The sequence below is a fragment of the Nanorana parkeri genome, unplaced genomic scaffold (genome assembly GCF_000935625.1).
Source record: "Nanorana parkeri isolate BGI_ZX_2015 unplaced genomic scaffold, ASM93562v1 scaffold171, whole genome shotgun sequence".
NCBI classification, from domain to species: domain Eukaryota; kingdom Metazoa; phylum Chordata; class Amphibia; order Anura; family Dicroglossidae; genus Nanorana; species Nanorana parkeri.
The window spans coordinates 5320-17593 of NW_017306439.1; the positions used below are offsets into that span (position 1 = coordinate 5320).

The 12274-nt window shown below is 47.7% G+C and overlaps 1 protein-coding gene across 1 annotated transcript in view; it reads right to left on the minus strand.

The window, feature by feature from the left end:
- Positions 1-12097, minus strand: part of ARR3 (arrestin 3) — a 16197-nt gene extending 4100 nt beyond the window's left edge. The window contains exons 1-11 of the mRNA XM_018554744.1: positions 12075-12097; positions 10787-10817; positions 9389-9449; positions 9263-9307; positions 6532-6728; positions 6393-6452; positions 6037-6104; positions 3432-3567; positions 2203-2287; positions 1312-1384; positions 760-897 (exon numbers count right to left, since the gene is read on the minus strand). Coding sequence (XP_018410246.1) covers positions 760-897; positions 1312-1384; positions 2203-2287; positions 3432-3567; positions 6037-6104; positions 6393-6452; positions 6532-6728; positions 9263-9307; positions 9389-9449; positions 10787-10817; positions 12075-12091 — 911 coding nt within the window. The 5' untranslated portion in view covers positions 12092-12097. The remainder of the gene's footprint in view (positions 1-759; positions 898-1311; positions 1385-2202; positions 2288-3431; positions 3568-6036; positions 6105-6392; positions 6453-6531; positions 6729-9262; positions 9308-9388; positions 9450-10786; positions 10818-12074) is intronic.
- Between the last annotated feature and the right edge of the window lie 177 nt (positions 12098-12274).

The following is a 12274-nucleotide window of genomic DNA, read 5'->3' on the forward strand; positions in this document are numbered from 1 at the left end:
TTCACAGCTGGAAGAGGATGCTGGGCAGCTGAGTGATGATTGCTGAAAGTTAGGAGCAGGGGAAGCCAAGTGACTGCTGGGAGAAGGGGAAGCTGAGTGGCTGCAGGGAGTTAGGAGCAGGGGAAGCCGAGTGACTGCTGGGAGGAGGGAGCAGGGGAAGCCGAGTGACTGCTGGGAGGAGGGGAAGCCGAGTGACTGCTGGGAGGAGGGAGCAGGGGAAGCAGAGTGACTGCTGGGAGGAGGGAACAGAGGAAGGTGAGTGACTGCTGGGAGGAGGGAGCAGGGGAAGCAGAGTGAATGCTGGGAGGACGAAGCAATGGAAGCTGAGTGACTGAGGGGTTACAGCAGGGATAGCCAAATTCTGTCCCATACCAACTGAACAGGGAGCGGGGGGGGGGGGGGGGGGCTGAGCTGCAGAGTCACTGCTGGGAGGGTGAGCAGGGAAAGCTGAGTTGCTAAGTCCCTGCTAGGAGGAGGAGCTGAGCTGCTGAGTCACTGCTGGGAGGGGACGCTGAGTTGCTTTGAGAATGACTTCAGTACTTCTGTTGCGAACCTCAAAGGCGAATTGCGCCACAGTGGCGGCAACTACAGGGGTCAGTGAGGGTTTTCTTTCAAGCCCTTTTGCTGCAGGATAAGAATGTGAATGTCTGGCCGCAGGGTCACATTAGGAAACACAGAGAATGGGATGAGTGGGATACACATGTAACTATTGGAATGCATTGCCAAAAGATGTGGACAGGAAATAAAGGTTCTAATTACACTGTGGAAGACGCCAGGTTGGTGTCACCGTGCTTTAGCTTGCCGTCCAGTGCCAGGCCGCGCTTCTCCGTATTATTGGCCAATAGGGGAGTCACCTGGTACGATCGGGTGAATGCGGAATTGGCCGCTACGGTATCACTGCGGAGAGATGACAATGGTCTTCATTATGAGACATGACATACAACAGATACCCCCAGGACTACCCTGTGTTAGGGGTGGGCCGTGACCGTGTTTTATCTCGGATTTATCATTTTCTTGGGCGGTCGGTGATGATGACATCAGAGCCACTCTCAGGGTGCCGTGGTGATGCCTCCTCAGTGGGCGGGTCCATGACGCCCTGCACTTCCAGTATGTCCTCAGTCTTCTGGGTTGAGGGTCGGCTGGGAGTCATTCAGCCCAGAAGACTGAGGACATCTAGTGGCAGAAAGGAATGACTGCGGGGGGCGGCACCGGTCAGGAGCGGAGTATTGCAGCCACAGCTGCCTTTATTTCACCCCTCCAGGGGTATTATTTTTTTCACAAAGTACCCCGAATTCAGCTGTAAATACTCACTTCATCTCATCACTGCAAACTATTTTGGTGTACTTGTCCAACGAGTAGAGCACGACATCCGTGACCTGTTCCACTGCAAGCACAAGCAAAATGTCAGTCAGCACGCTTAGCATTTCATATCAGAGAACAGAAAACACGTGTGGGGGTATTAAAAAAAGATGACGTTTACGCAGTGTGAGGTATATTTGCTTTCACCTGCCTGCAGCAGACTGATCTCCGCGGGGAGGGAGACTGAGGGAATGCTTCCTCCTGCCTGCAGCAGACTGATTGCATCATCTCAGGGTACAATTCTAAAATGCTGGATTTCCTCTCACTTTCTGTCTCAGTGACGGCGTTAGCCAGGACAAATAGTTGCGGTGAATCTCCATAGTGGGTGAACAAACCCATGACCATTAATATGGAGTTGTCCCCCCATAGACAATAATATGGAGTTGGCCCCCATAGACAATAATATGGAGTTGGCCCCCCATAGACAATAATATGGAGCTGCCCCCCATAGACAATAATATGGAGCTGCCCCCCATAGACGTTAATATGGAGTTGGCCCCCCCATAGACATTGATATGGAGTTGCCCCCCCAAAGACATTAATATGGAGTTGCCCCCCCAAAGACATTAATATGGAGTTGCCCCCCCAAAGACATTAATATGGAGTTGCCCCCCATAGACATTAATATGGAGTTGCCCCCCCATAGACATTAATATGGAGTTGACCCCCCAAAGACATTAATATGGAGTTGCCCCCCCATAGACATTAATATGGAGTTGCCCCCCCATAGACATTAATATGGAGTTGCCCCCTCCCCCATGGCCATTTATATGGAGCTGCCCCCCCTTCCCGTGGCCATTGGCAAGCAACCTGTCCCCCGCGGCTTCCGCACTCATCACCTACCTGTGATTTTGATCTTTTTTACAATCTTATTGGTGGAGTTGTTGATCTTCACATTCACAGTGATGGGATCCCCATGATAATGTATCTGTACAGAAGGAAAGGAGAAGATTAACATAGAAGAAGAAGCGCTGAATACATCATCATGACTTTGTTTCTTCAAGCTGCAATGGCAAGCTAAAGTGACCTACAATTGTATTGTATTGACCTAGGGACCACTTTAGCATGCCCTACTGGACTTATTTTCTATATTAAATACATAAAGGGAGAGCCACCAGATCTGTTATTTGGAATAATTATTTCCTTAAGCTGCATTTGCCTACATCAAAGTACTACTCAAGAGAGCACCACCTAAAGAGAGCAACACTCAAAGAGAGCGCTACTCAAGCGAGCAGCACTCAAAGAGAGTGCTACTTAAGCGAGCACCACTCAAACAGAGTGCTACTCAAGCGAGCACAACTCAAAGTTAGTGTTGCTTAAGCGAGCACCACTCAAAGAGAGTGCTACTCAAGCGAGCACCACTGAAAGAGAGCGCTACTCAAGTGAGCACCACTCAAAGAGAACGCTACTCAAGTGAGCACCACTCAAAGAGAGTACTACTCAAGAGAGCACCACTCAAAGAGAGTGCTACTCAAGCGAACACAACTCAAAGTGAGCCCTACTCAAGCGAGCACAACTCAAAGTTAGCGTTGCTTAAGCGAGCACCACTCAAAGAGAGTGCTACTCAAGCGAGCACCACTGAAAGAGAGCGCTACTCAAGTGAGCACCACTCAAAGAGAACGCTACTCAAGTGAGCACCACTCAAAGAGAACGCTACTCAAGTGAGCACCACTCAAAGAGAGTACTACTCAAGCGAACACAACTCAAAGAGCACTACTCAAGCGAGCACCACTCAAAGTGAGCGCTACTCAAGCGAGCACCACTCAAAGAGAGAGCTACTCAAGCGAGCATCACTCAAAGAGAGTGCTACTCAAGCGAGCATCACTCAAAGAAAGCGCTACTCAAGCAAGCACCAATCAAAGAGAGCGCTACTCAAGCGAGCACCACTGAAATTTACTATTGCTGATGTCCCTATCCAAGTCTATCACTCTCTAGAGAGCTGCCTGTGTTCCAAACCTAAGCACATCCACCCATATTGGGGTCAGGTGCTCCTCTGTACCCTAACCCCATCCAGTGCTGGAATTTTGGGGACACTGAGGACAATGAAGGTCTATCCCGCCATGAGACCTCACCTCCTTGTTTAGTGATGCCTCCAGCTGCAGAGGTCGGTCTGACATCATGAACTGACGGGTGATTTCCGCATGTGGCCCCGGTCCTGTTGATTCCGGGGCGTATTGGACTTTTCTAATGATGAGGCGCGCTGCGTTCCTGGATCAGAACAGAAAATATGATCAGACTGCTGGATAAAAAGAACAACTCCCATCATTGTCAATCCGTGATAGCACTGAAGTCCTGGAAATGTGATGGAGACATTCTGTCTATGTGTATATACAGTATATAGATTTTACGTGGCCAAACACTTCCTGGCTGAGTTGCTGTTGTTCCCAGTTTCTTCCACTTTGTTATAAAACCTCTAACAGGTGAGCGTGGAATATTTAGTAGCCAGGAAATGTCACAGAACACCTGAATCCAATGATTTGGAGGGGCGTCCCAATACTTTTGGCAATATAGTGATATATATACAGTATATATATATACACACGTGTTACATGCTGATGTTTTGTTACATTGTTTCATATTGATACGCCCGTCACCCTGGACAGGAAGTGAGGGGGAGCTTCCTAAGGGGACATAAACAGCAACAATTTATCCATACTGAAATTTGGGAATTTTATTGCTTTTGCAAAATTACAAAATTTAATTTTTAAAATAATTTTATCTTTATTTTGAATTCCCTATTTACCCCAAAAAATAAAATAATACAGGGGGCTTCTGTGGGTCATTGTGTGCAGTGCATTGTGGGTTGCCTAATGAAAGAACATGGCACTAGTGTTTGTTGAGTACTTCTGCAATCCTAAAATCTAGAGGGCACCACTATCACCTAATGGGAGGAGGGGAGGATCCCCGCTTCTGAGTTATTCGGATGTCTCAATACCTCGGATGCTGTATAGGAGCAGCAGTCAACCATCTACATCAGGCCAAAGCCTGTGGACACCATCACACCTGTATGAGCTTGTTGGATATCCCACTCCAAAACCATGGCCGATAATATGAAGTCCTCCCCCTATGGCCATTAATAAGGAGGGGGTTCCCCAATGGCCATTAATATAGAGTTGGTTCCCCATGGTCAGTAATAAGGAGTTGGTCCCCCAATGGCCATTAATATGGAATTGGTCCCTCATGGCCAATAATAAGGAGTTGGTCCCTCCATGGTCATTAGTAAGGAGGGTGTTCCCCAATGGGCATTAATATAGAGTTGGCTCCCCATGGTCAGTAATAAGGAGTTGGTCCCCCAATGGCCATTAATATGGAATTGGTCCCTCATGGCCAATAAAAGGGAGTTGGTCCCCCCATGGTCATTAATAAGGAGTTGGTCCCTCCATTGCCATTAATAAGGAGAGGGTCCCCCAATAGCAAATAATAAAGGAGTTGGTCCCCCATAGCCATTAATAAGGAGTTGGTCCCTCCATGGCCATTAATATGGAGTTACCCCCCCAGATGGCCATTTATAAGGAGTTGGCTCCCCATGGCCATTTATATGGAGTTGGTCCACCAATGTCCATTAATAAGGAGTTGGTCCCCCATTAGCCATTAATAAGGAGTTGGTCCCCCAATGGCCATTAATAAGGAGTTGGCCCCCCAATGGCCATTAATATGGAGTTGGTCCACCAATGGCCATTAATAAGGAGTTGGTCCCACAATGGCCATTAATATGCAGTTGCCCCCCGATGGCCATCAAAATAGAGTTGTCCCCCCCTTCCCTCATGGCCATTAACATGCCCACCCTCCATTGGAAAAAAAAATAGGAAGGCTTTCCACAATATTATGGATGGTGTCTGTGGGAATTTGTCCCATTTGTGATGTTGGATGAGAAGACCTGGCTCACAATCAGTGTTCCAGTTCATCCCAAAGGTGTGCAGTAGGGTTGAGGTCAGGGCTCTGTGCAGGACACTCGAGTTCCTCCACCCCAAACTGGTCACACCATGTCTTTATGGAGCTGACTTTGTACACAGGGGGACAGTCATGGTGAAACAGAAAAGGGTCTTCACCAAACTGTGACCACAAGGCTGGAAGTTGTCTACAATGTCTTTGTATGATGCAGGATCACCAGAACCTTCTCTGGAGACACCTGAACTCCATCATTTGGTGGTGGGGTCCATATACATAGTGGCCATAAGGTGTAGGTGTAATGGTTTCGGGGTCCCCATACTTTGACCATGTAGTGCAGGGGTAGCCAACTAAGGGCCACTCCTGAGCATAGCACACAGGGGCGTCCCGAGGCCGGGTGTCACCCGGTCTCCAGCCTGGGTGACACCCCGCCGTGTTGTCATCGTGCACGCACGGCCATCTGATTTACGCCTGTCGGCGGCCATGTTGGTGATGGACGTCGGCAGTAAGAAGAGGGGACGTTCACGTCCCCTCCTCTCTCCTGACACTGTTGGGCTCTCGGTCCATGACCGAGTGCCCGACTTTTTAGAGGAGGTGACACCAAAATGACTGTCAGTTATTTTAGTGTCACCCCCTTGTGGTGTCACCTGGGTGTGGACCGCACCTCCCGCACCCCCTTGTGGCGCCACTGATAGCACATAAATAAGGACAATATATATCACATTCGTTCTCTGTAATGTTGGAATTGGTAGAGATTTCTCTGGTTTTAGTATTTTAGCGTTTTCTTACTTTTTTGAAACTTTTTCCTCCACGTCGTTTCCCCAGAAACCTTTCACCTCGAAATCCACCCCACAGGCCTGCAAGAGAAGGTCAGAGTTCATTCCAGCAAGTGAAAGTGCGCATGGCGCCGCTCAGAGCTTGTTGATGCAGATGCCCCGATGACAGAGTTACAACTGTCTCTTTGAAGAGATTTCCCCCAAATTTCCTGATAAGTCCACAGGACAGGAAGTGGGGAAAAATCTCTCGAAAAAGCCTACAGGGGTTGCGACCATTTCCTCCAACTGAACCACAGCTTTGGCCTCAGATATTCTCCAATTCCATGGAAATGTGCAGAATATATTATGACTTATGGGGCAGAACCTTACCTTCCCAGAATCCTCTGGTCCAGGCTGCAGGGTCACCGAGCACGGAAGGTTCTTTACCATCTGGAAAAGCGTAAAAGAAATCATGAAGATTGGAAACATTGCAACAAGAAACGATATACAGACGTAAATGGCTCCTCACGGTGAAGCAGAACGGGAAGGAATTGACTCCCAGCTTGGCCTTCAGCTTCTCCTGGAGCGGGGTCAGCGGCTTCTTATCCGCCGGCAAAGGCGGGTACACCTGACAAGACTGCACATACAGGTCCTTCCTGAAGCAGAGCCCAATGAGCTCCATGTCATCCCGCCCATAGCGAAAAGCGCAGGTGAGGATCACAAACACTAAATGATACAGATTGGGGGAAACATAGAATAATTGTTAGAAAATAAAAAAGAATTTCCAGAAATTACATTTTATATACTAAATATTTTTTTATTATAAATACATCTTCCTGTACATAACCAAAGCATAAGGAAATAAAAGGTCCGCTTCAATTCTGTGACAGTCAGAGAGCACGCATTATTATTATACAGGATTTATAGAGCGCCAACAGTGTGCGCAGCGCTTTACAATATAAGGAAGACATTACTGTTACAATGTAAGATGGTTAGGGGGGCCCTGATTCTGAGAGCTTACAATCTAAAAGGAAAGGGAAAATGATACAAAAGGTGGTTATATTACTATAATTTATTATAAAATGGGGGTTGGGCTTAGCTGGGAGCCTGGCGTTATATATTGAGGGTCCCGAATACTATTCCCATACGATGACCCTAATGTTAAGCCTTCAATTATCAACAAAGTCATGTGATCACCAGGTCAGCGCAGTATTAGAGTTGGGGTTCACATCCTCAAGCCTTGACATGGTCACATGATAAAAGAAGAGCATCCTGGGCTGTAATAGAAAGTCCAATGGGCCCCCAGGATACCGTTGTTTTTTTTTTTTGCCCAGTCACCTATCCAGTGTCCTGATGAAGGGCACCTATAACTATCGAAACGCGTTGGAGGTCTCTTTATCCTTGGTAATTAGCAATTAAAGCCTAGAGCTCCCTTCCATTTGCCCCTGAGGAGCCCATCAATCAAACCATCGCATCAAAATCCAACCCAAATACCTGCTGGGTTGAGATCCGGCTCCTAACTACATGGTGGTCACATGGGGTTGGGGTTGGCTTTGTTTAGCAATGAAGGGCATTGGGCACCGGATCAGCTCAGAGGTGGTCACATGGCCCAATGAAGGTTCAAAAAGTCAAAGAGTTCAATAATCTCCCTTAATCTGGTTTTACGTAAATCTGTGTAATCCTCTACATAGGGAGCACACACAGCTCCTGAGGGGACAGCAGGAGGGCAGGAGGAGCGCATTTCCTGAGCCTGGCGCTGAGTTACGTCATCTCAATCCGCTTTGTTCATCCCAAGTCACATTCAGGCTTCCAAGGCAGGTTTGAATTTAATGGTGGTGGCCATTGAGCACAATGTATGTGCTGTATGTATGCTGTGTTCCAGCATCACCAGGTAATGTGTTGTGCCCGACTTTTTAGAGGAGGTCCAGGATCACCAGGAAGTGTGCTCCTGGATCACCAGGAAGTGTGCTCCAGGATCACCAGGAAGTGTGCTCCACCATTACCATGAAGTGTGTTCCAGCATCACCAAGCAGTGTGTTCCAGCATTACCAGGGGATGGGTTTCAGGCTCACCAGGAAGTGTGTTCCAGGGTCACCAGGAAGTGTGTTCCAGGGTCACCAGGAAGTGTGTTCCAGGGTCACCAGGAAGTGTGTTCCAGGATCACCAGGAAGTGTGTTCCAGGATCACCAGGAAGTGTGCTCCAGGATCACCAGGAAGTGTGTTCCAGGATCACCAGGAAGTGTGTTCCAGGGTCACCAGGAAGTGTGTTCCAGGATCATAAGGAAGTGTGTTCCAACATCACCAGGTAATGTGTTCCAGGATCACCAGGAAGTGTGCTCCAGGATCACCAGGAAGTGAGCTCCAGCATCACCATGAAGTTTGTTCCAGCATCACCAGGGAGTGTGTTCCATGATGACCAGGAGCTGTGTTTAAGCATCACCAGGAGATGTGTTCCAGCATCACCAAGTAGTGTGTTGCAGGATCACCATGAAGCGTGCTTTAGGATCACCAGGAGATGTGTTCCATAACTACCAGGAAGTGTGTTCCAGGGTCACCAGGAGCTGTGTTTAAGCATCACCAGGAGGCGTGTTCTAGCATCACCAAGTCATGTGTTCCAGGATCACCATGATGTGTGCTCTAGGATCACCAGGGGATGTGTTCCATAACTACCAGGGAGTGTGTTCCAGGAGCATTAGAAAACAAGCAAAAGAAAGAAGTGTGGACTGGGACAAGAGAACTCTATCTACATAAAAATCTGAACCATACTGCATGCTGTGCTCCCTCTAAGGTGTAAGGTTCAATTCTGACTACAGTGCACCTCCAAGTGGCAAACATTGACTACCGTGCTACATCTACTGCCTCTTTGGATACCTCATCACTATTATACCCCAGTGGATGCAGAGGTCTCATATACATTATAGAACATCGTTTGTGACATTATAATTTCCACCTGATCCCTAAGGGCCACTTCACACCATATGCAGTTGTGATGCAATCTGTTTATTTGACTGCTGCAGTCAAAATACATCACAATACTTTCCTGTGGGCTTTCTTGTGCTTTTTTCGCACCATTGCAGTGTGAATTAAGCACAAGAAAGACCATAGGAAAGTATTGTGATGTATTTTGATTGCAGCAGTCAAATAAACGGACTGCATTGCAAATGCATATGGCGTGAACTGGCCCTTAATAAAACTTCCAATATAAGTCCGGACCAATCAATGTACAAGAATGTAATCCGAGTAAAAAGTCTTCTATTTACCTTTCTTTTCCTTTTGATACTCCGGATCAATTAGAATCATTCCATCTGCAAGAGACAAGACGAGGTCAGTCAAAGCTGGAAGATCGGGTCGGATAGCTGTGATCTATAATGAGAATAGCAACTGACCTACTGGCTCCACAGACTCCACATGGTCCACAAAGTCGCGTTTCGCCAGATAAATAGATAACTAGAAGAGAAAAAAAAAAGGTCTTGTGAATGACACAGAATCTCTATAGGACACTATATGGCCAAAGGCTGGTGGACCGTCACACCTATAGGAACTTGTTGGATATCCCATTCCAAAACCATGGACATTATTATGGAGTTTATCCCCCCCATGGCCATTAATATGGAGTTGCCCCCTTTGTGGCTCTACCATCCTCCACTCTTCTGGGTAGGCTTCTACAAGATTTTGGAGGGTGTCTGTGAGAATTTGTCCCATGTGTGAGGTCAGGGACTGATGTTGGATGAGAAGATTTGGCTCACAATGAGCATTCCAATTCTTCTCAAAGGTGTGCAGTAGGGTTGAGTTCAGGGTTCTGTGCAGGACTCTCGAGTTCCTCCACACTAAGCTGGTCACACCAAGTCTTTATGGAGCTGGCTTTGTACACAGGGGACAGTCATGGTGGGACAGAAAAGGGTCTTCACCAAACTGTGACCACAAGGCTGGAAGAGGATAATTGTCTACAAATGTCTTTGTATGATGGAGTATTACCAGAACCTTCACTGGAGACACCTGAACTCCATCATTTGAAGGGTGTCTGTGGGAATTTGTACCCATTTGTGAGGTCAGGTCCTGATGTTGGATGAGGAGATCTGATTCACAATCAGGGTTCCAATTCATCCCAAAAGTGTTCAGTACGGTTGAGGTCGGGGCTCTGTGCAGGACACTCAAGTTCCTCCACCAACCTGGTCACACCATGTCTTTATGGAGCTGGCTTTATACACAGGGGACAGTCATGGTGGAACAGAAAAGGGTCTTCACCAATCTGTGACCACAAGGCTGGAAGAGCCCAATTGTGTACAATGTCTTTGTATGAAGGAGTATTACCGGAACCTTCACTGGAGACACGTGAACTCCATCATTTGGAAGGTGGACACCATACATTTGGTCATACAGGTCGGTGTGATGGTCAGGTGTCCACATGCATCTGGTCATACAGGTAGGTGTGATGGTCAGGTGTACACATGCTTTTGGTCCTACAGGTCGGTGTGATGGTCAGGTGTCCACATACATTTGGTCATACAGGTCGATGTGATGGTCAGGTGTCCACATGCATCTGGTCATACAGGTAGGTGTGATGGTCAGGTGTCCACATGCTTTTGGTCATACAGGTCGGTGTGATGGTCAGGTGTCCACATGCATCTGGTCATACAGGTAGGTGTGATGGTCAGGTGTCCACATGCTTTTGGTCATACAGGTAGGTGTGATGGTCAGGTGCCCACATACTTTTGGTACATTTTATATCTCTCGTTCTAATGATATTTTGAATGTAAAAGGTAAATCACAAACGTTGTTCTCACCTTGCCATCGGGACTGGTTTTCTTGAAGACTCTAAAAGGAAGTAATCAGATAGACAGAGTGATAAGAGAGCAACGAGTGAGCTGATTTCTGTCATTATCATAGAAATTTCTATTGTTTCCTAAATCTTAGATCTGGATGTCGATATTACTAGATGGTCCGTGATGTTTGTCACACAATAGAGGTGTAATATCCAGGGCCGGATTTACTCTCTCTGCTGCCCCAAGGCCAGGTTCCTCAATGCGCCCCCCTACCCGCCAACCCCCCCATGGAGAATGGCAGACCTGCAGGCTGCATACAATGTCACCAAGATCACTTGTACAGAACAAGCAGTGGCTTCCCTGCTGTACATTTAGCTCTGCTTGGCCAAAGCAGGACAGTAGAAAATAACTACCCGCCCAGGCATCGGGAGATATCAGTTCCACACCCCTGCTGCCCCAAGGCCGGGCCTTGGTTGGTCTTTTTGGAAATCCGGCCCTGGTAATATCCTGAAGCCGGGGAGTGTGAGGTGAATGTAGACAGGAAGTGGGGTAGATATACTTTAAAGGAGAACTATGGGGTTAGGGCTTTTCCCCATAGTTCTCCTAAGGGTCACGGGAGACCACAAACTGGCGTTCTCCCGTGACCCAAAGCTCATTATACTCAGCTACAGCTCGCGGTATACTGAGACGCCGCAGCCGGGACGGATCCCGACAATACTGTCTGGATCCACCCACCTGCGGGATTGACAGCTGGCTCTGCCTATCCAGAGGCAGAGCCAGCTGTGCCCGCCGCCTCCCCCGTCCGTTTCGCCAGCCAGCGCTGTAGGATCTGACAATGGAGGGGGGGGGGGAATCCCTGCAGGGAGCCCTGAGTGACAGTCACGGCTCTCTGCACGGATAGATCGAGAAGTGAGCGAGCGCCGGTATGTGTTCGCTCACTTCCCGATCTACTGAGCCGACCTGTGACAGTTTCATTGTCGCAGGTCGGCTCAGATTATGAGGCTGAGTGAAAGTCACTCGCCTCATAGTTCTCCTTTAATGGGCAGCCCATCTGGATGGGTCCATGTGAATAGTGCAGGCAGTGGGGATGATTCACAAAAGACAAATAGACCCTTTAGTTCAGTCAATGTGATGAAAATTCACCCAATCACATGCAAGGAAAATGAAATGTAGCCTGTGATTGGATGATGTCAGTCAATGGAGCTTCACCTCATTCATGTACATGGAAATACATTGGTTTTTTTACAAATTAAAATCAGCATTTCTTTCCAGTTTTTATTTTTTGCACATTCGTAACAATCAATCTTACTTGGATCCGTCCGCCATCTTGACTCCAATCTGTGAAGAAGAAGAAGAGAGGAAATATATGATTTCTAGGTGTCATGTGATCGTGAAATGACAGCACAAAGAATTACATTCACAGAAAGACTGGAAGTATCTTCATAATGTTACAATGTGGGCCAAAGAAATACTGGGGGGGGGGGGGGGGGTCGGCTATCACACCCACAC